Genomic DNA, 24,522 nt, shown 5'->3' with positions numbered 1-24,522 from the left:
AAAAAAATGACATTCTCAAAATGAACAGACACAAAGCAACACAGAGGCTATATATTTTTTATTTTGTTACAAAAATAAGTTACAGTGCAGACAACACATCTTACATGCAATAACATCGCTTGTCAATAGGTTACTGACCTCTTGGATATGACTATCAACCGGTTTTGGTGAAAGGAGCCTCGTACACCTGCAATGGAATTCCATAATGGTATTTTTACACATGAAACGGCGATTTTTGGCATGTGTGAGTAACAACGCCGCGGGTATGTCTGCTCTAACCAGTACCTACTACTTCCAGATGCTGCTGCTGCTGATGTCATGGAGGGTCAACGAAACACTAGCCTGTCCGTCGGATACGGAAATTTACAACATGGAGACGTTTTGAAGTATGTACATCTTTGTTCGCAACGCCGGTAGTCTAGGAATGATGCTAATGCAAAAATGGACACGTCAGGTATGCCGGACTGGGCTGAGCGCACCTTTATGAAACCAGATGAACGACAAGCAACCCTAACTTTTTTGAGATCCCGGCTCAATAAAAAATCGTGGGTGAACAAGCCAGTCACAAAAAAAAAAACAAAAAAAAACGTTAACTTCCCTCCTTGTCCCGGACTGGGAGGAAAACATAGACCCTACCAATCTGTCACACACAAAATTAATATTCACAGCACAACAACCACTGAAGCACGGACGAGTTGGTAGGTGGCTGTCAGCAGATGGACTTGTCGGGCGGGGGAGGAGGACACTTGTCAGCTCACCTGGCGGCGCTACACCGTTTGGCAGACTACCGACAGGACGCGGGTCTGAGAGCGAAGGCAGCACGATGAAGACAGTCGTACATGGAATGAGACGACTACCGAGCAAGATGGCGGTGCGATGACGTCACATGTCTCGGATGGCGCGAGATGACAGGAGCCTGTACAGTCGCGTGTGTGCCCTCGACGCCGCTAATGGTCGCGTTCGCCTTGGATCAGGTTCTCGGAGCTGGGAGTGCGGCTGATCTCCTGAACCAGCTCCGCGTGTTCGTCCAGCAGCTTCTCGAACTCTCGCTGTCTCATCTCCGCCTCTTCCTGCAGACAGTACACAATGGTGATAGTGGTGAAGCCGTGTTACACAGTGGGGAAGCCATATTGAGGATCTTGATGAATAAAAGAACATCAACGAATTTGGGTCTTTTGAAGTGACGTACCTTGATCAATGCCGCCATAGCTTCCGATGCCTTGGATTTGATGACCTTTTCTGTGATGGACGCCTTTCTCACGCGACCTTTTGGAACTTCAGCTGTCAAAGAAAAGAAAACTACTCAGGCTGTGTGCAATCTCCTAACCCGCTATACATCATCATCTTGTGTACCCATCATTCTCGAATCTGACATTCAACCTTCCAGTAGGTAAAAACATTTTAGATGGTTGTTGCTTAACATCGTATGAGGAACGAAAGTTATCTATATGGTAAGAGTTGCTTTACAAACTAAAAAGGATAGTTCATGACTATGATTGACTTCAAACTTCTTATTGACTTCTTATTGACTTCAAACATCGTAAACCAGTAAAGCAAATAAAGTGAATGCAGGTAAAGGTGGGGCAGAAAAAAAGGGAGGGACATGATTCAGTTAGCGCCCTTGTTAAGTGTCCCCCACCTTCTGGCATGAGTTCCTCCTGGTCAGCTGTGTCAATCTCCACCTCTGCGCTCTGGCCCTCCTCCGTCTCCAGTCCCAACATGATGTCCGCCCCGCTGTTGGATGCGGTCAACTTCGGCCGCGGCCGCTGGTTCTCCGTGGTGCTCGGCCCCTCCGATTCCTGCTGAACATCGCATACACTCTTCACAGCCACCTGGTACATGAGTCAATCCTCACCCCGACTCTCATTTCCTCATTATCCAATCAGCCATTACTCTGGGTAAAAACCTCCCTGATCTGAAACTAATGGATCGACCCTGGGTGGTTCGGCTTGAAGACGATTAGCTATCATTGTGGAGCTCCCAAGGGGATACTACCCTCCTGCCACTGTACTTTCGTAAACTCCCAACGTTTTATGAGACTGTTTTAGTTCTCACCCTGTTCAATATATATATATAAAGGTTCTCTTTAAGGTCCATATTGGTTTGGAGGACATTGGGAGTGGTAGGACAGTTTCAGTAAGTTCAACTACAACGCGTGCAGGGTCTATGCACTAGTTTGAGATCAGTAGTAAAACCTAATCTGACTTCCACCCACCCTATAAACCCCACCCATCCATCCATTTAACATTCAGACCACGAAAACTACTTTCATGTAAACAGATTCAAAGTTGCATTCTGCGTTCAAAAGCTTTCATCACAATGTCGGAGCACTCGTCACTACCGATGGAGTCACCTCGACTTCCGTGACAGGAATGTCCACGCTGCTTTCGTTGTTGTTATCCATTAGTATGTGGATGGCGTCGCTGTCGTCGATCTCCTCGCTGTTGTTGGGTGACGTCTGACGAATGCTGTCGTTGTCCTCGTCTTCGGCGATCCCCGCCACCGTCACGCGAACGTCACCCGCAAGTCGCTGGCGCGTCGACGTCGAGTCTGAAACCAAGTCCACAGGGTTAGAGATGTCCCTGGGAACAGCTTCTTCTCACACTAATTATAACCTACTTCCCCAAGAAAACAAAAAGCTTATCGTCTCTTTCTCGATATACCTTTGCCTTTCACCAATATTCTTCCCCCATAAATCTTCCTTTGACACAACACATACCGACAGCCACGTGCCGTGAGCAAGAGGCCACTGAAGTACCCGGATGTCAAGAAGATTTACAGCAAAACTAACGACAGTTCAGCGCCTCACACGTCATCCAATTGTTGAGACGTGATCCTGACTTGGCGACCACTTCAGATACCCGCCAATCTCGACCACTGACGCAACCACTCGCTAAAATTATATCTACCCGACTCTTGCTATCATCACGCACGCACGCAAATACGTGTACCTTGTTGTACTAAATATACTGCCGAATAAAAATTTTTGTCCAGTTTGTGTGCCAAGGATCGTGACGTGGGTGATCCCGGACAGGTATAAACAGCTCTCGCCAAAGGTTCCGCGAAACCTTATTCCCCTCACCCCACATGTAATTAAAGACGACAAACAAGAAAATCAACAGTCATATGATCACCACAGCTTTTTGATACAGAAGCAAAAATTTCTCAGCATTTTGAGTAATTGGGGTGAACAGATACAAAGCCACTAGAGGTCAGGCTGGGTGATAGAACATCTGGCTAGTCAGTCTGACAGAACCACTTGTGATCTGGCTGACTACCCGATTGTCATAACCGCTACTAGTGAGACCACGAGTGGTTCTGTCACTCTGCTAACAAATGACGGATTTCTATTTCGGTAGCAGCTGTCGTCACCCTGCCATCATTCATGGCGCTGCGGCCGCCGCCTACGACAGTTTCTCCATCACCAACATCCACCTCCACTCCGGCGGTGCTGTGCAGCAGTCATTAAAAAAATGATGGAGAGAGGAGAGAAGTGACAGGCCAGCCTGGACGCCAAAATACCTTTGCGAAAGGAGCGAAGGAAACTTTTATCGCGCTCTTCATCGAGTCGGAGGAAGGTCGATGACGCTATCTCCTCCTCACTAGCAGCAGACGATAACGAAGCTGTTAAACGTTCCTGCGTTTTCTCCTCAACCGCCAACATAGCCCCGGGGCACTGGGCACGAGGGTGACAGTTATGGTGTAACCTTTACCACCCGGGTTAGCATGAACCTGCAGGGTACACGTCATGTACCAGGGTCACACGTCAGTCGTATAAAAACTTTCCACAGGTTAGCGAACCCCTCTACCCCACCCCACACCCTTGGTATGGCGGTTTGGTGGCACAACGGTTAGCATCTTCCACCAATACAGTGAGGATTGGATGTCCTGGGTTCAACTCTCGTCTCGGGCACGCTGTTCAGTAAGTGGCATCTGTTTACAGGGCTGGCTGCATTGGTTGATGGCTCGGCGTAAAACACCAATTCCATCCTCATCCCCACTTTTCCCCGAACAACAAATTTAAGGGCGTGCGAAGGAAAGAATTTAATAACATACAAGTGTCGCCAACTGCGAAAAAAATTTCAGTTAATGTTTCTCCCCATTCTAAAACAGTTCAGTCAACCACACCACTAGACTGCCTCGATCACCGCGCCTCGTATTTACTGGTTTGTACATGTGTTAACATCGCAACTAAACACCGTTTAGTTAATATGTTTTATTAATTTATCAGTCCACCTTTTGAAGCTGTGCCGCGTCTTAAATATTCCCCACCTTTGGTGAATGTTTTTGGGGGTTGTTGTTTTTTTAAAGTTTGAAAATTCCCGCGAATACCCACTCTGCACACGCAAAACTAAAACCTACACGCGGCGATGTTACACCTTTTGTTACAGACAGGTGATTAATTATGACTGAATTATTTTCTCTTACCTGCACCAATCTGGTCTGCCTGCGTGGGACTGTCTTCGGACCACAAACTCTGCAAAACAAAAATCACAGGTGTGCTTCGTCATGTTCTATAAATTCTACACTAATGAGGGTTCATTGTCTTCACACAGACACCTTGTCTTTACAGATGACAACTACAAAACTGTGAACACCTACCCCAGGTCTGCCCCTCCCAGCATCATTCTCCACTCTGTCGATGATGAGCTACTTATTAGGACTCTCTGTGATGTTTGGATTTTAAAACTTCTTGAGTTACCCAGGGTGGGTCTGATACCTACATTGCATTGTCCTGCGACTCAATGGCCTGCAGGACATTTCTGGTTATTGGGGGACAGACATTCTTCACATCCCCCCGAACTCTTTTAACTCTACAACAAGTAACGTGAGCGGGTAAGTACAAGATTCTGTTAGACAAGTCCACATCTGAAATTCTTGTATCTACCCAAATTTTCTCCCTTACTCCCCCTCCCCACACCATCACGTGCTTCCAGATCACATGACCTGCTCATTCACTCACGCTGCATGTCCGAAATATCAGCAAGGCTCGTGCTTATCAAGGTTCATCCTTAAAATATTGTCCGTAGACCGAATATACATGTTATATGTAAAATGACAAGAAGACGAGTAAAACAAAAGTCTGACACATTTGCATGAGGGATGTATCAAAGGGAGTCCAGCACTCCCTTACAGAGCTGATGTCAGAATCCCGGCTAACACTCAAGTATCCACTCAACGGCAGCCCAATCCCAGCAATGAATTGCCAAGGACTGTGTCTCTGTCGATAAACGCTCGGCCATGGCATGACTGAAAGGAGGGCGGGTAGATGGGTGAGAGGCAGCCGCTCATACGTCATGCATTTGTGCGCATGCGTCATTGAGTGAGAAAGGAGAGAGAGAGAGAAGGGGAGGGTAAATAAAGAAAAGCAGAAAGGATGAAGAAGATGGAATTAACAGTGACGTCAAGATCAGAAAATAGAAGAAAAAAAAACCCAGTCAAGAATTTTTTTAAAACGATGTTTTAGCAACAGTAATTTGATTACATTGGCCGCTACATCCACGATGTCCAAATAAAGACGGCGGCTAGTCTTGCACCAACAGCTAAAGTCTATAAAACGGAAAATCGAAGGACTACCCCCCGTTACACACACATTCCCCCCTGCCAGACCGGCCTGGAGTCTCGACCAATCTACCCACAGATCGATGGTCTTCACGGCAGGTCTCTTACTCCACTGCCATGGAGAATGGCGGCCGATGCCCCAACTTATCGTCCACGCAATCGACGTTTGACAGAAACGAACACGAAAAAATGTACAGACCTCGATTACACATACATGAACTCTCAAAGGTGGTATACTCTTGGGTAGATATAGATACCACAGACATAGGAAGGTAAGGAATAGAAACTACTGAAGTCTTCGTCAGGACAGAACGAAACACCAAGAGGCCTACCATGAGTGGTACAGTTGTAGCAGCTTGAGATTACTCTTCAGCAACCGTACACGAGGACTAACACTGCAATAAATTGTTGACAAGCACTTTCGTTTTGGGCTCTGGTCATACTTAGACCATGACCGTGACAAACATCAGACAGCATCGTTGTTCCATTCTCACCTTTGACCACAAGACCTACCCTGGCAGCTCCGGTAGTCCCGAGTCCAAGAGTTGCAAAATCCATTCAGGATCTCTCAGCGAACAAATGAAGGGAACCCACAGACAACTTCTGACCAATGTAATGAAGGAGGTATGGCTCAGCGGCTCTAACGACCCACTGGCGACTTCAAGTTACGAAGTTATAGCCCCTCGACAACACGTGACTTCGCCGTTGCTGCTATGTTCCGAGGATCTGACGCTTAACCAGCACAATAAACTTATCGAAAAAAATCGAATAACCGAAACGATTCTTTTACAGAGCTAAATTAACCACTTGTATTCTCATGAACACTATCGTGCAATGCAATTAAAACCTCCACTTAAGATAGCGCGGGTAACGGTGCAGGTCGTGAAGTCCTCTTCGGAAAATCGCTCTGCGGTCCAATCCAGCTTTTTTCCCAGTAAATTTATTACAGCTCAGCATCCTTCAACTACCTCTTCGCTTCAACAAACAAGAAAAAAAAGACATCACGTGGCCTTGCTGAGCTGGTGGGCACGATGGCCATAACTGATATTCCTCATCTACACACCGCTGCCCAATGCCTCGCAAGGTTTTGGGCAAAATGGCGACTTGATGGCAGCCTTCGACCGTATTTATATTTCCTGCGAGCTAATAGCGGGGCTGTGGGCCATTAAAGGAGAGGGAAATCATCTATCACTGAGGTAATTATGTTGTGCACTGGTTCTACGGCAAGAAGCAATAAATGTTGTGGCCCACTGCAGGTCTGACGATGCTGCGATTACTGATACTGATTAAAAAAGAAAGTTAGTCTACTTCCCGCTGTGGTTCTCACATGGATGAATTTCAGAAAATTTCCAGTTTCTTTTATAATATTTAACATGGCTGATTGAATACAGGAAATGAGGCACTGCAAAACAGATATGCTTTTATAAAACGGATCTCACATTTTCCTTTTGTGAAGATTTAAAAAATTACAGTTATTATATACACCGAAATCTTAATCGAGAAGACAATGTAAGTTCTCTTTTAGCTCCATTTCACAGAATAATTCGTCTTATTGTTCAAGTGGGAGATTTTCAAGAGGCTACTGAAGCAAATTTAAATTATAAGAGCCGTTTCCGACGAAGTGTTAATGAAACACTTACACCCAACAGACCTGTGAGGTTGAACAGTTTGTTTCCCAGTGCAAGTCTGCACAACAAACCCAAACAAGCTCCTGAGTGTCGTAAACCCACACTTCAAAACTTTTTCGGATATTTTTATTACTTAATGTCATAAACTTCCACTTCAAAACTTTCTCGGATTCCTTTATTGTTAAAAGTCCGCATGGATACACCTTCAGTTATTGTCAAATCATCTTGTGGCGGAAGGTCAGAGTGTGACCAACCCTAAAATTATCCACAGAATGATGATAAAAAAAAACTAGGCTCGAACTTTCGCTGACCTTCCTGCCAGACCTGCAAAAAGGGAAACAATTAGGTCCATAATTCTCAAAACGGAGACAGCGACCATTCGTTTACCGTCATTAGTTTTACTTTGTAATGATTATCGTTACTGTAACCTTTGGTAACATTTGAACGAGACCTCCTCGAGACCAACTGCATCGTGGTTATCGGTCTTCAGGAAAATACCACGATGATGTCAGCAAGCCTTTAACACAAAATATCAAAATGGCGGCACTCGTCATCCGCCCAGCCGTCGATGACACAAACAGCGGCAACCAATCAGAAGGCACGCTCCGTGGCTGACGTCAGCGGTGGGCTTCAGATGACAGTTACCACCAAGTCATCGACTTGTCCAAAAAGACATTTCAAAGACGAGACAATTTGGATCCAAAGATGGAAACAAAGATCTTAGAAGAACATGGTCAAAGATCCACCCTAGGGTTTCTAACTACGGGTATTACATCTCTGACCTCCACCTACCTGTGCTGCGAGAGAAAAGCACAGTACTTACGCTTTCAAAGAACTAGAATGTCGGGTAATGAGAAGACTGTATCACAGTTGTCTTCGCAACGATCTGCGGTCCATAACTGCAGGCTGTCTCGCTGCAGCGGAACTGAGTTCTTCTTGCAAATGGCCCGGTCTTCGACTAAGCAGCATCCACGGCGACTGATCGGCAGCTAACGGGACACGCACCGACCATAAATGCAGGTAATTTTCGTCAATCCTGTCATTACACTAAGTCCTTGACAGACAGGTGGGGTGTACCCGTGACGTTAATAACGGCCTAATTAATCTGACCATGCGTACATCAGACGTTGAGGCTGCAACTCTTTTCACTCAACGTCGCCTACAACGCCAAAAAAAAAAAAAAAAAAAAAATACCCAACGAAAACCCGAAACCGGTCGTTACCCATTATAACAAAGCTGACGTCATCGGACACACAATGGTGCTTTGAATGAAAGAATACAAAGGTCCCTGTTCTTTTTTTTTATTCGCTCAATAGGAAGTTCGAAAAGCAAACTAAATACATAAATAATAATTTTAAAAATATCTCCGGACTTGAAAGTAAGCCACAGGAGGAGAAAGCTCGGCTGACGTTCACTTGATGGGTTCGACGTGAAAACCTGACGTTGCCATGGTCACTTGCAAACACAATTTCCTTCTGGCGATCGGGATGTTCTCGGTGTCAGGATTTGATAGCCCATAAATGAATTGTGCGTCTACTACCAACTAGTCTCCAGGCTTTCATCTCGCGTAGTAGACACGTGATACGTCCAGCCAATCAAACGTATTGCTGTCTCCTCGTCTCTTCTGGTCAGAGACGGACACACACAAGCCAGTGACCGCGCACTGCAAGGTCATTTCAGAACATTGTTTTCCAAACAAGAGCAAAACCACAACATCTAGTAACGGTTAGGTATACTGGGAACTCAGAGCAGTAACTCACTAAGACAGCATCGAGTGAGGCCGATACCAATGAAGACGATGGTTGCAGCCGCTCGGCAAATGTCACAACGGAGAACCCGGTTGCTATCCTCAAGATCCAGGCAGGTGAAGAGACTTAAAGACACAGTGTAGGTCCAAAGCTCACGGACATCACAGCTGCTGTAGAGTCCAACACAGCTGCGCTCCAGGGTCGCCAACCTCATCTGTTGACCAACCAGCTGTGTGCCTTCAGCAATGATAGCAGCGAGCATCATCTCCCCACAGCCCCAAGTGCCGTTGCAAGTTTTCGGTACGACTCAGTCTGAAGCGTTTCTTTCGTTACAGCTGGTTCTGCCTGTCTGGTTACAGCTAGCACTAAAACAAGGCGGCATTGCGCCTTACCCTTGCTTTCTGCACGACTGACCGTATTCAATGGCTGCCTTTATCTACCGAACACCAAAGATTACACGATGTGTGCTCCACAAGCACGCTCAGTAATAAATATTCTGTAGGTATTCTACTCAATCTACACTCGCTGACATGTACAGCAATGAATCCGTCCAGCAACCCCATAACACATTTAGAACTAGATCTTCTGACTTCACCGCCGACAAGAAGCAGATGTGCAGGTTGTAAATCGTTTAAGCACTGCATCGAAAGAGAATAATGTCCCAGTTAACTTTCTGTCTTTACAACAAAACACTTTAAGGTGCAAAGGAATCGCTGCACTCCCCTTACAAAAAATTGTTCTTGCGTATGCATACGTTGCGTGCGCGCTCGTTTATGCGTACCTAAAACATGAGACGCTTACTTGGGGTGGAGTCTGCTTCATCATCTCCTCAATAAAAACTTCCACGACGAGAACAAAGCTACATCCGTAAAAGAATTAATTGTCTTCTCCTGATTTATTTATAGTATCATCGTCAGTTGAACCTCTCTCTCTCGCTCCCTCCTCCACTTTTAACCTCTTGTCGACATCTACACATCTACCACATTCAAGCCTTATATTTTCTACGTTTAAACTAAGTTTCGTCACGATTCGTCATGATGTACGTCACCATTTGCGTCACGCCAGCCTTACGCACCTTGACTTCGTCAGCCGTGACGTCGAGTTTCCCCGACAGCGCAGTGGATGAGCGCTTGGCGTAGAGGGCGAGAGGGAGGCGAACGGGAGACTGCAGGCGCTGCTGCAGAGGGCGCGAGATGGAGCCAGCCCCTGGTGCAGCTACGATCTTCGATGGACTGTGGAAGTAGCTGGCTGATTCTGAAACACACACACACCCCGAGTTTTAAACGTAATATAATCAAAATTGTAGAGTTCAAAGTTCAAACCAACACGATCACTAATCAATGTGTCAAGTCTGCATGTACATTTATTTTCGATAGCCCTCGGTATACTTGCTGTATTCTAGAAACCAAGGTGATGTATTCTACATACCAAGACAAGTTTACAACTAAGCCCTTTATCCGATACCTCCGCTCGCCCTCCCTTTTGTATGTGTACGTGCCGCTGTTTGTCAGCGTGTTTGCGCGCAACCATTAGCGCAATATTATAAACAACACGAATAACCCACTGAAGGGTATTATACACAAATTACTGACTTTATGAAACCCTACGATTTTACAGACACGTGGTAACAAAGGGAAAAAAAGACTTTGTAAACGTTGTCGAGAGATCTTTCGGTCCTTAGGGAGTGCGGTGTTCGAAACCACTCGTATCTCGGGGCAAGTTTTCTGTCAGGACGGTACCCATATCCTCTCCTCCTCTGCCTTATTTTTCCTCCAGTCCTCTTAAGAGTCACACCTGTATGACACCGGGAGGCGTGCCCTGCGTCACACAGGTAGTGTTCACACCTTTTGGATACTTCTTTGTTCTAACCGTTAGGTTATCCGTCCTCCTCGTGACAAAGAAACAGAACAGTAGCACACATACATAAACTTCCGACCAAACACAAACAACATGATCCAGTGTTCAGCAGCACCCCACGGTCCGAGGACCGAGACTACTACAGCTGTGGTCAACAACAACAATGAAACAACTAAACATCAAATGATACACACCTCAAGGCGTAACAACCGGTTGCACACGTCTGCTGGTATCTCCCGAGGCTTGACCAGTCTCCACACCACTCACCCAACCTTCACTCTCGAAAATAATGGCACTCAGGAAGTATATATATCTCCTATAGTCTGACCCTCGAGAAAGGTGATTACGAGTCACAACAAGAAGTCAGACCACCGGCAAAGTCCCGAGGGCCGATGCTCACACCGGCTGGCTGTCACGTGACTAGATGAACATTAAACGTGTGGTGAGGTTGGTGGGGAGGGGGCGTACTCAACATGCCATGTCCACACATGAGCCAAGACGTGACCCCACCGACCTGTCCCCGATCTGTCCCACAAGATTTATTATGCTCCAGAGAACACGAGCTTTATGAGCAGAAGAAACTCGACATGAACGCCAATGGGTATGACGTCATGGCGGGGGGGGGGTGTCTTTTTTTTAGGAGGGGTAAAAGTGAACATAAATCTTCTGTGTCTGCGGAGGTCATCGACACACAGTGCGTCTCTTTATAGACTTGTCATGGGAACAAGCTGGAGAAGCACATAATGTTCAAGTCAAAAAGATTTGCCTAACCAATTGTCTGTCATTTCCCCGCGAACCCAGATGACCCCCAGCTGGGCCACTACGTCCACGTCAGACGAGACTGCAGGAAATGTCTGCCTCCACAAAGGACACTGGGTAATCAGCCTAACTGAACAAAAGGTAAAGAAATATATGTTTGAAACCTTAACAACTGCAACATACTGCACAGGAAGTGGTCGGTACCTCTCATCATGCAACCGCCTCAACTTTCGAGTAAAACCTGGAAGATTGCTGACAATATACAGGTTATAATTTTTAGAGTTATGTTCACAGGAACTTCCACATAAAATTAGCTGCTGTGGAAGAATTGTTTACTAAGAATTCTGTAGACAGATGGCAATATTTACTCTCTCCGCCGATGTACACTGTCAATAGTTTGACACGCCCACTCTCTCATTAACTCATTAATTAAAACACCAACACGTGCACAAAATCCTTCAGCCTCCCAGTGTTAAACTCTGATACTAAGCCACAGACTACAAACCATTTCTCGACCCCAGTGTTTGTCTCTCACTCCCTCCACTGCACTCAAGCTCCGGGAGGATGAGTGCAGCTCAGCGTGAAAGCAGCGCCATCATGATCCCTACCCGTGCTGGGGACAATAACAAATTATTTCCACTTGCCTCACTTTATGATCTTATCAAATGTTCGTTTCGCTGCTGCCTTAATCAAACCTTGCCTGTGACCTCACATCTGTTTTCATCTGTTTCAAAACAAAACAATAAAAACAAAAATATATCCTAAATCTTCAGACATCGCGTGTAGCAAGTCTCCATACCCCGATCTCTCCCCACCCGGACTCCTCCGTTTTGTACTCGGTGCTACCGACTGACTACCCGTCTCTACAAGCCTATATTTAGCAACTCACTGCCCATAAAACTTCTCGCACTTATGTAAGAATCGAAAAGCTGTCATGGCCGACGGGTGTTTCGCGATAGCTTAATGGGTAAAATACTGCAGGCGTTGGGAGCGGGTAATTTACAGTGTCGAATATTGTCGTCGTGAGTCAACAAACCGGCTCCTGCTGTGCCCCAGCTCTATTCATAGCCACCACATAGCCGGGTGGCGTCAGCAGCCTGCCAGTCTTCTACTAGCATCGCGTTTGCTGACGTGACTGCACGTGAGGGCGCGAGATTAAGGACAGCCCCGCCAAACAGCTGTCACCTTCGTGACTCTCGTCTCTCTAACACTCGTCCTTCCTGTTCTATCTGATGCTAACTCTCTCTCTCACATTATTTCACATACACTCTTATTTTTTTTCTTTCTTTCACACGCTCTCCCGTGAAACAGCTCAGGAACTTGCAACTCTGTGAACATATCCAGTCAGGCTGCAAGGGTGAGCAGTTCATCACACCAGTAATACAGTCTACCAATTAGGATATTTAAAGACTTAAAATATTTCTTACATTTTCGGCAAGCCCGACGATGTCCCTAGGGACCTCGTGAAAGCAAGGCTGCTTTCCGCATTATAAAAACGACATCACACGGACTGCATTAACTTTCCGCATTTAAATGAGACATAATTCAGCTTTGAGAAGAAGAAGAAGAAGAAAAAAAAACTCCAAAAAGGTATTGGATTTTTTTTAAAACTTCAAAGTCAACCGCCTTCAAAAGCAACGTGACATTTCCTAGAGGCGCTCTCTCCTTAAGCCAGGCAGGTGAATGAGCTCGGACTTGCTCTACCTTCAGACCAGCCGTAAATTCAGTTCTAAGAACAGAAGGTAGGGTCACAGAACAAAATCCCAAACTTCTTTATGAATATGTGTCACACGTGAAAACATTCGTCTAGCTTGCACAGAAATATTACTAAATACTCAAAAATTACAAATCAGATGCTAACATTTCTTTTCTTAGCTAAAGAGTGATTTATCGTGCAGACTGGCATCAAATGAAGCTCTGGTGCTCATCTCAATCGTCACACCGAGTCTCATCGGTTGGCACAGTTATCACCCGCGTGCTAACATCACGTGATCGCAAAATTGTCGGAATGATTGTTCTGGTGTTGTCGAACTCACTTTGGATTGCATGATATATTTTCCTTGACTAGGATGTAAGTTCTTAGGGAGAAGTATTTGGAGGCCAGTTGACAGGTGTGCTTTATTACACCTCTCATCTCCAAGTGGCAACACACAGTCTCACGGACGTGTACAGGTGGACTGCTGTCGTCTGCCGAGACCAACATTTAGCCTCTTGCTCGTCTCGGCGAGCCTAAACATTGAATGTAACTAAACAGTAAGCTTTGTATATACCAGCCTCACTTTAGTAATTAATTGGAAAAAAAATCGTCTGCAAGCAGTCCAGTAATACAAGTTCGTGGTCTCAGCGTCCTGTCTCTCGAACCTGGTTTCTGAGTGAAGTCCAGCTGCCATCACATCAAGTGGTTTGTTAAAAAATAACAAAATGAGGCTCCTTGCACTCAATAATCCGCATGACTGATTTGGTACAGAAGACTGTATTTTAACAATTTGTCACAGGGGGAGATAAACATATTATTAAAGCAGAATATTCAAAAGACATATCACCATGAATGTGTTTATTTCTGTCGGACACAAAGAATATTCCTATGACCATCAGGTTCCAGCGGCCCCATGCTCCTCAAGGGAGCGACAAGGAATAAACTAAAACATCAGATTCCAAACTGTATGTATGATCCTCGTGCATTAATACAGAAGTTTTTTTCTCTCATAAAAATGCAAACATATAAGCTCACACGGAACAATCACCTATTTGTTCTTTTTTTTTCTCTCTCATCAATAATACCCTAAGCTAATGCACTACCTTGCGAAATCACATTTTTCAGCTTGTGTTGGCTGATACTGTTTTTAACTTGCTTTGGCAAAGTAATTTGCTACAGAGATAATAAAGAGAGAGGAAGATAATTTTCGCTCCCCTGCAGATAAACCGCATTCGGTGAAAAACAAAATCAACAAACCAACAGTGGGATTTGTTGACCGTTAGCGCCGTCTTTGAAGAAACATTCAATGTAACATAAGTCCTTTGGTTTTTTGGTTTTTGTTTTGTTTGTTTTCTGTTGATTTTTTGTTTTATTTTTGTTTTTGTTTGTTTGTTTGTTTGTTTTTTGTTTATGGCTTTTTTTTGTCTGTGAGGACTATGCCATTCTTCCAACATTGGCCAACCAGTGTCAGCCGCCGGCAGTGTAATTACAACGAGGTTGTGCTTCACTGTGCTGCGTATATACAATTCGGAATATTTTGCGGACAGTGTAAAAGCAGTATCGAGTCGTCAATACATCAAGCAAATATTGTCAAAGTCAAGACAATTACAAGGGGGATGATTACGTCCTCACTGCTTTCATCCAAATAAAAAAGCACCCTGTCACAAAACATTCACTCACACACACACACACGCACGACATATTCAAGCAAATGTTTGTTTGTTCGGCGTGTGACTGGCAAGCGGCGCTGTTGTCGCACACTGTCAACTCACTACATCACATCACACCTTTTCAAGAGACGGCGCCGCGCCAGAAGCAGACGAGTGCTGACGTCACCGGGTGACTACGGCTGTCGCGCGCGTGTCGTTGTCTGCCCGCCAGGTCCTTGGAGTCGAACTACCAACATGCTCATCGATCTGGCCACCCGACGCGCAAACAGCTGCCGCTACCCGTCTTTAAAAAAAACTAGCAAAGACAGTTGCCACTGAAATGCCAGGATGTAACTTTGTCGTTAGGTGACTCAACACGCAGCGGGTCACGACAGTCACGAACAGATGAAGGTCGTCAACGTGTAGGCGCCTTCCTCCTCCACCATAGTGTACATACACAAGCACGCTTACACACACACACACATGCATACGAATACATGCACAAATAATAATAATAAAAGTTGACTCATACAGCGCTCCCCTTCCCCCATCAAAGAAAATCTTTAAAAAACGAAAACACAAATAATAACATTAATAATGGGAGCTAGTGGTGAATAATGTGGGTAAATTACTCAAAAATGTCAATAAACTAGATAAACAGGAATATTATGGAAAATGTCAATCAACGTTCATATAGGAATTTATTTCTGACAACCATTTTTATTTTGTTTATCCTTTTTCAGCTGGAGTCATTAAAAGAGATTCACATGTAAATACACAACTGCAAGCTCAAATACTTTCTTTCTCTCTCTCACACACACACTCCTTTTTGTAGATTTCTTCCTCCTTTTTGTTGTTTCTCCAGGCGTAGACCCCGCGCTTTAACTTTTCACTCGACAGCACAGGAAAAAAATTATCTCGAAAATTTCTGTCGTTTTGTTAACTGTTCCGTTCCAGGAATAACCCAGAGGCAGGGAAGGGGTAAAGGCTGCACATTGATTAAACCTTTCTCACCTTTCTCTCCCCCCTGCAACCCTCACCCTCCATATCGCCGACACTTGTGCAGGGAGATAATCGATCTGCACGGCTACGATACATCACCTCCCCTCTAAAGCCGCCCAATTAGCTGGCGCCGAGCTCCATCCCCTCCTCGCCCCGCACCAAGAAATATCCTCACACCCCGGCAATAAGCCTCCCCTGTGTCTGCCGGGTATGATGATGGCGATTGAAAGGCGCGGAGGGACACACGAGCCATTGCAGGCGGGGTGAGAGGTGGGGTGGGGTGGTGGGTCAGAGAGTCAAGAATCAGAAATTAATTGCAGGCCCAGAAAAAACCACAGCAAACGATGTCCTGTAAGCACACTGTCGGTTATACTAATAATAAGACCTCATAATAAAGAGACTACAATAACTTTTTGTACACTGGAATATGTCTCGGCCTCACTTTCTTCGTCACTGACGAAACCAATATCTTCAAAAGGTGAATTAATAAATAAGTAAACAAAAATGCAGCTAAAAGAGCAGGTAATAATCTTACAACAATAAGATCCTATATTGGCTCCTCTACCATCACAGCCTAAACGCATACTTCGTATCCAAGGCAACCTCACTTCCTATCTATTTCCTTCTTCGACTGTTTCTATGGTAACGCGTTCAAAGCCAGGGCTGGTGTCGAGCAGTTGTAGTACGCACGTCCCTAGAAGACACGCGAAAGATGACAGGTGTAGGTAGTGTGTCTTTGCAAAGGTGTCGGACCTTCAAGGGTTGGTCTGATTTTTTTTTTTAACAGCTGGAGTACTACAGGGGCTCAGTGGCATCCCTCGTTCACACCTCCTTCTCTCATTCAAATACTTGGACGCGCCCAGAAATTCCAGTGGCTTAACGGGCCCGCACGGCATTTCCATTCCCTCACCTCACTACTCAGTTCCTGCACTCACAGCCTCCATCTCCAGCGCATGCGCACTCATCCGCCGCTACAGAGGCTCGGTTTCGGGCTTTCCATCATCTACACAACATGGCTAGGCACCCCCGAGGTTGTCACCAGCGTGCTTACTAACAAGCTCCCAACACGAACCTGTATTACTGGACTACTGGCAGACGATTTATTTTTCCAGTTAACTACTAAAACGAGGCTTGATACTACAAAGCTTCCGGTTTATTCACATTTCAGATTAACTTCTAAAAACCACACAGTAGACAAACATTTATGCAAAATATTTAATTATCAAAAAGCTGTTAATATTTTCATCCTCGTTTCAACCTCAGAAGATATTTATAAACCAATTAAAAATAAATGCATTTCTCATACATCCGCGTGAAATCAGAAACCCACACACACGAGGCAGGCAAAGCATTGCATTAGTTTATTCGCCTCCCGAGGTCGTCCATAACTCACAGTTATTTATATCGCCCATACATATATAATATATACGACACGCATGCACCAAATGATCAAGATTGAGGACTTCACAAAATAATGACGACCCCAGAGTGATAAATCCACATTTAAAGCGACATCGCCAGCAAGCTCTCCGCAATCAAGCAGCCTGCTCTGTCTGTAAAGACTGATGAACCTTCATCGTGTCAGAGAGAACGAAGACAGTAATGGCCGCTAAACTGCATCAAATCCTGCTTCAAAACCAGTAGTCACTCTCGGAGTTCACAAGCCGCCTTTAAACTGAAGTCACGTGACCTTCCATCGCCATGTTTTTTTGTGCTCACTTAAACCAACCCGTCAAGCATGAACGGCGGTCCTGATGCACGAGAAACGATTTACAATTTACGGTGTACTTAAAGTTTATGCCTACTTAAAACTTTGATCTACTCTGGAATATTTTTACTCGCTACTCTGAACTCAGTAATCATCCATTATTGCTACGAAATGCACTAAAACAGTTTGCAAATTGAGGCTAAAACTTCTTCTACCTTTCCTAGTCTCTAAAATCCCGCACAAAAAAAAAAGAAAAAAAAAGGAAAGAACAAAAAATAAGACTGAACATGGACGTGCGTTGACTAGATTCTGAGAGAATGCAGAGCAGTTTTAAAGAGCTTGAGAAAGCCTTCTTCCAAAACCAAACAAACTTTTACACCTCTAAACTATTTCATACCAATAAATATAATTCCTGACATTATCAAGTCAGAAAAACAAAACAAATAAAATTATAGACTACAGCTGCCTTGATGTTATCTAACATCTGGAGTGCTTTTTTGTTTCTTTTAACACTAAACATATGAAAGCTGCGAGGTTTAAAAAAACAAATTCAGAAGTGTTCAGTTTAGGCTATGGAGCCGAGAGGCAGACACAACATCGTAAGCATCTCCATAAACCGGAAGTGCCTGCTCCTGATCTCGCAGCCGTTAAGTCATATAAAATAAATTGTTTTCGCAGGGAAAAAATAAGGAAACCCTGCCTCATCCGTTTACAAGTGGCCAACAGGATAGGCTCAACATCAAACAATTTCACACACACTCGTTACACACCAAAGAGACCTGCAGCATATCTTGCAAGACTTCAAACACATTTTCTTCTAAGAGTCAGGGTTAGTCACCCTAAGAAGACCTAGCGGTGGGTGGGTAGGGGAATCGCAGCAGACATGAACATTTTTTGGGGAAAAAAATTGTTTTTAACAGCTGATCTTGATGTTCCCCATCTCCTATCATCAAAAAAGCGGTAATGAATAAAATTTTCTTTCTTTGTGTTCTTGATATTTCGCGAGGCTCCCTTTAAATTTCTCCAGGTTGTTTCGCTGTCTGCACACACCGGGGAGGAATAATTACAATGTGTGTGTGTGATTTGGATGCTGATTACTGTCTTCAGCTCCTAATGAACAAAAACTGCAGAAATGAACACGAACAAAGCTTCGGTCAATACATCGATTCAACAGGATGAATCCAAACAAGACTACTTGGCTCTGTAGACAAATAAAAAAAAGGCAACAGGGGAGCTAATGCTCGCTCACTTTCCCCTTTCCCCCTCCTCCCCACACTCTTCCTTGCTTACCTCGGCAGACGCGACTACGTCACACGTGGCCATGGCAACACGTTCACTCCGATTAACTCGCGTTACGTACGCTTGCTTCTGCGAGAAGCGAGTCTCGTCACCATCAGCTACTCGCCTCTTCCACCCCCAAACCCTCGCAGCATCCAACAACAGCAACAGCAGCAGCAGCAACAGTCGAAACGCGGCCAGCAAACAAAGTCAAAACAAACAGCAACAAGTCAAAACAACAACCGACAACGAAGCAAAGCACGGCCACGCCCACACGCGCACACACATCTACTGAAGTAGAACAACAACAATCAACATCATCCTTGATATGCTTCATTGGAAATACTTCCACAACCAAAAGTAACCACTAGAAATTAAAAAAAAAAATTCGGAACAAAACAAAACAAAACAAAAACATCAAACCTGAATGCAATGCTTCAACGCAACTCCAAAAAACATGAAACATATTTCCGTTTCATTTCTACTAAATATCACCCAATCATTTATTTTTTTTTTTTGCGTTTGTAATCCAATTACTGAAGTCCAATGCTCCAGGTCGGATGAAAAGATGGTTTCCGTGGGGTCTGGAATCAAAGGCGGATCGTCCAAGTCTCGCGACTGACGCAAGAAGCTGGGCGAGACACACGAGATGTCTGACAGCTCTGCCACCTCAGCGCCTCGAGAGATTAGAACCCTGCACTGTCGCTGCTGGAGACCCGCAAAGCCAGTAACAAGAGAGTCAGAGACCTCTCCAGTCACTGCTGTCTGAGATGAAGAAAGACATCTCTCTCTCACTCTCTACGAGGTCTGTAACAGATCAATGCCGATGTCGATAAAGCTCCATCGACGATGATGCCGAACACAAATCATCTTTTTTTGTCTATTACGTCACAGGTTTCATCTCCTTCCCACCATCCCACCCACCTACATCTGTTGCTGAGTGTGTGGGCGGCCGACAACCCACGTCTGAAACTTGAGAGAGAGGTAAGAGGAGGCGAGGAGGAGTGGTTGGGTGGGTTAGTTAGCCAAGCGAAAGCGTTTTGATAACGAAATACTCTGGCCACGTGATCCAATTCTCAGACTGCAGATAACAATTCCTATCATATGACATCCTGTCACAATTTGTTTATTTTATTTTTATATCTCAAATTCAAACAAATATTTACTGAGGTCAAACAAGAAAAAATAAATAATTTCTAATTTAATGACACTTCACTAGCTTTTAGTATCGCACGGTTTCAAAGGGACCGAACTTTCAGAATAATTTTCCACCCAATACAGCCACTCCGCTGATAAGACTGCCCGCAAGCCCGCCAATTTCTGGAACCAGGTAGACCCTTCGACACTAAGTAGCATCCTGCCAAGACGCGAAATGACAGCATCCGAGGGAGAAAACGCGAAAGGCTGTTAGTAACCATAGTAACAAGCCTTTCTTGACACAATCCAAAGCTTCTATGGAAGCGGCTATTGGCTGATGAAGCTGGTAGGGAAGCGAGACCTACGGCTGGACGCGTGGCTGGCCTTGTCTCCCATTTGATCCCCCGGCTTCTGATGGCACTCTTGCCTCCACGACCCCTCCTGGAATCAATAAGGCGGCGATGCCAGGCAACAAGCGTGACCTATTGCCGGTGGCAACATCTTAGCACGCGCCCAGCAAAGCAAGACTTTGCACAAATAACATCCACACACTTGCAACAGTGTCGGCATGCCACTCTCAGCAACAAGAAACTTTTATTCCATTCCGGTTTTTTTTTTCAACCCCTCTCCTCTCAAATAACTTGTCAATGACAGGCGTTACCGGGTTAACCAGACATCAAGCCCTCGTCAAAGGAAACAAAGTAATGAGGATCATATTACTCATAAATAAAATGCAGGGAGAGTTTTTCTCAAGTCCAGGTTAAAGAGTAAATAAAAACAAACAGTGCACGGCGGATAATTTTTGTAACAAATTGTCAACAGTCACTTCAAAACATTTTGTCGGTGTGAGCCTCGGTGTGAGAGGCAGGGTGGATGCCGTGGCGTCCAAGACAAACAGACACTGGCTGCCCGCTGCGTCTCCTCCACAACCTCATCAGTGTCACAGGTCTGGGACTGCCAAGTCTCACCTGCTCAGCGCCCTCTCTCACGTCCTCAGCTAAGACGCAATCTTCACCACGCGTCTGGGTCACGGAGGATGCAGCGGGTCACCGGAGAGGTCATGTGGTCTTCATCCCCGCTTCCACAGACCACGTGACACGCGCCATCTCCACGCCGTAAGCACGTCGATCTCACGGAATGTTGGATTGGCTGTATTACACGCACGCACGCACACATACACTCAAACAAACCTTCCCAGACATTAAAACACTCATTACTTTAAAACAAAAGCAAAAACAAAATTCGACAGCATCTTCATCCGATTTCTGGTATGAATGTCACCCTGCGCCTCACGCGCCGACTCGACCTCGTGTAGCAACGTGACAGCTCGATGCACGTGCTGAGGATGATTATCATCGAGATGGTGGGAGGCAAGTCTCAAGTAATGTCTTAACGATGACCAGTGACAATCTACTTGTACCAAGTCCTTCCCCAACCGACACCGTGGCGTCTGCTCGGACCATCTGCCTCCAAAGATCGAATCCCACACTTGAGCAAACATCTGCCACACTTCGGGATCCATCTAAAGAAAACTTTGCAAGTCACTACAATCGTTAGAAATCAGTCCCTGTCAGTCTTTCTTCGATTATTCAGATGTAGATTCCCTTTTGAATCGAATAAAATAATTGAAGGAACGGATAAGAGGGACACCTGTTGAGTTTCTTTGCAGACACATGAAAGTAGATTATAAGACGCCGCTTACCTGGATATTTCTAGTCCCTCATGGTTTCGCTTCGTAACACAGAGGCAAAGGAGAAAGAGGAGAGAAAGAGAAATTGATAGAGGCAGACAAAAAGAGAGGGACTGAGAGAAATAGAGAGGAGAGAATGAATAAAAGTGGGATAGAAGGAGAGAGAATGAGCATTACTTAGAACGTGCTGTAGTGTCATCCACTCTCATCTTTCTATCAACACGATGCTATGTCATCCTAACTCCCCCCAGCACATGGCACTATTGTCATCCCCATCCCCACACAGGCCCCCGAGGAATGTGCAGGTGACCTCAGGGGACAATCTCGGCAACTGATCTTTAACGTCCATTTTTTTTATCGAGCGCTGCTAACAGTCATTTATTTTTTTGTTATCAAGCATTATTAAAAGTCAAAAACATTTTGTTTCGTCTGAGATGCAATCGGAGCTGCTTGGGGGAAAAAAGTAAAGAGAGAATCCAGAATGGTTTTGACCTTTTATTCTTGGGGAAGCTGAGAGATCAGGAAAGGGCAGGCGATAAAGGCTACTGCCATAGCAACAGGCACAGTAGCCACGGTGCTGGCAGGTATAGCACGGTAGCCACGACACTAGCAGTACGGTAGCCACGACACTAGCAGCATGGTAGCCACGACACTAGCAGTATGGTAGCCACACTACTAGCAGCCTGCTATACCCTAGCTCGGTAGCCACAGACTACAGTGAAGCCAGTAAGGGTGGAAAGGGAGATAAATGAAAGACTGTGCTGAGGACCAAATCGCTTTTTCCGAATCCTCGATACAAATCTTGGTTTTGCGGAGTCTTTGGTCAGAAAGAAGAGGCCGACTGGTCAGGTGTCCAATCTTCTCGTCCCAGTCAAGCCCGGAAGACATAAGGGGCAGACAAACACCGGACAACAACGCTCGCAGTGGTCTCCCTTTACCCGCCATTTTTCTGGAGACTTTACAGTAAACCCACACAACGGAAAATAAAAGTAACCCACTTCTGACACCAGTCTAATCTCTCCACCTCCCTAACAATTTCACAACTCCTCCCTACCCCAGGTTAACTAGAAAACTGGTAATTAGCTTTCCTCCTGATATATATTATATCCTCCAATGTCGTTAGTTAATGCACGTTTAGACATGGCGTCGACAAACAACGCACATCTGCTCCACCCGACCCTTTCTTTCCTTCCGTCCTTCCATGCCTTTCGATATGGGTACGTGCTACCCTTATCTTTCCGCCTCGCAAATATCACGAATCCAGGTTTGGGATCCTCTCTTTTTAGAAACGAGGGGCCGTGCATAGGGCAAAGCAGGCCACGTGGCTGGGGCTGCAGTGTTTCTAGGGAGGGAAAGTAGATAAACATCGATATTTGTGTGACATTTTGTGTTCTCACACACACACACACAGAACTAGTTTCTCTGATCAATTACTTTGCTCTTGGAAAATGGAAACTATTTTTAGCTGCATGACCTGCAGGTTCGTTTGTCTTTGTGTACGCGCGTCATACGTGACATCGCGCGTCAATACTTTGACTACCGCCTTGACTCATCAGTCGAGGGCTGCACACAGGTTGTTACTGGGCAGTCAATGGAGACAAGAATAAAGATCGACTGTCAAGAAGACAAGATTTACACACGACATGATTTGTCCTCCTCAAAAAGGCCAGTCCCCTGATTTGTTGTCCACGCTGGGCATGCCCCTAGGGGCAATTTCAGATCAGCAAGTGGCTTTCCCTGGCTACACCCAGATAAAAGCATTGCATTATCATGCATTTATAATTGGTTGTAGTTTTGGATGAAAACTCGCTTTTTTACTGTTTCACGTGTCAATACCCGGCGCAGTGGGAACCAGCAGGGATGGGGTGGGCTGAGGGCAACACAGGAAGATCTATGGGGCCACATGCAGGTTCTCGCAGAAGGTTCATTTTTCAACCAGTAATTTCTGTCAACAAGAAAGTGTGGATGTTAAAAAAAATCACGTTTATCTAAAATTATTGATAATATATTGGTATTTGTTTCAAAGGCAATTTCAACAAAATGGCTGAAGCAAAAAAATACCCGCATGCTTCAGTCAACAATAAATACACCCGAGTACAGCACTCGGGTAGATAACCACGGCCGTGTTCGGGATGCCCGTCAACATCCTCTCAGAGAACTCAACCACCCCAAATGTCAGTCTAAATCAAGAGTTGAAAGAAAACAAACCTTTTTATTTTAAGAGGGCGGTCAGGACATCTGACAAGTTTCAGTTAGGAGAGTTTACAAGATGGAGGAATATTCGTTATCATGTTAGCTGCAGTCTCCTAATCCCAGAAGCACATCTCCTGACAGCTTGCGTCCAGACCTCTGCGACCCACAGCTCAAAAATAAACTCGAAATGAAGATGCTTTCTCAAGTGATGCGGCAAAGACCTCGGCACGCATCTCTAGGAGCGATACGGCCATGGTGAAGAAACAAACTTTTAAGATGTAAAGATGGTTTTTCTTTTATGTGTCTGGCAGACGACAGAATCCACCTGCGGCTGATCAGGGAAGGAGATTTACAAGACAACTATAAAGCGGCTGCGGGGTTTCTTCCACTCTTTTTCTCTCAATCATCTTTTTTAACATTTCTTTTCCTTTCTTAATACAAACTTCACAACACATCATGTATGTCTGTGTGTGTGCATGCAGAAGGGCGTTTTTTTATGCATGCACCACATGGTACACGGAGACCTCACTCTCAGTTATTGAACTCTTACAAAAAATATTTTAAAACAATCTGATGAAGGTAATCTAATTTCTAAGAAATTTAAGACTAAACAAA

At 45.0% G+C, this 24,522-nt stretch overlaps 1 protein-coding gene across 1 annotated transcript in view; it reads right to left on the bottom strand.

Annotated features, from left to right (window-relative positions):
- Window positions 1-43: 43 nt before the first annotated feature.
- The window catches only part of LOC112570444, a 62,351-nt gene continuing 37,872 nt past the window's right edge, over window positions 44-24,522 (bottom strand). Inside the window, exons 8-13 of the mRNA XM_025248862.1 lie at window positions 10,014-10,192; window positions 4,429-4,477; window positions 2,354-2,550; window positions 1,640-1,802; window positions 1,190-1,281; window positions 44-1,070 (exon numbers count right to left, since the gene is read on the bottom strand). Coding sequence (XP_025104647.1) covers window positions 948-1,070; window positions 1,190-1,281; window positions 1,640-1,802; window positions 2,354-2,550; window positions 4,429-4,477; window positions 10,014-10,192 — 803 coding nt within the window. The 3' untranslated portion in view covers window positions 44-947. The remainder of the gene's footprint in view (window positions 1,071-1,189; window positions 1,282-1,639; window positions 1,803-2,353; window positions 2,551-4,428; window positions 4,478-10,013; window positions 10,193-24,522) is intronic.

The sequence above is a fragment of the Pomacea canaliculata genome, linkage group LG8 (genome assembly GCF_003073045.1).
Source record: "Pomacea canaliculata isolate SZHN2017 linkage group LG8, ASM307304v1, whole genome shotgun sequence".
Classification (NCBI taxonomy): Eukaryota; Metazoa; Mollusca; class Gastropoda; order Architaenioglossa; family Ampullariidae; genus Pomacea; species Pomacea canaliculata.
This window is presented reverse-complemented; position numbering and strand designations above follow the sequence as displayed.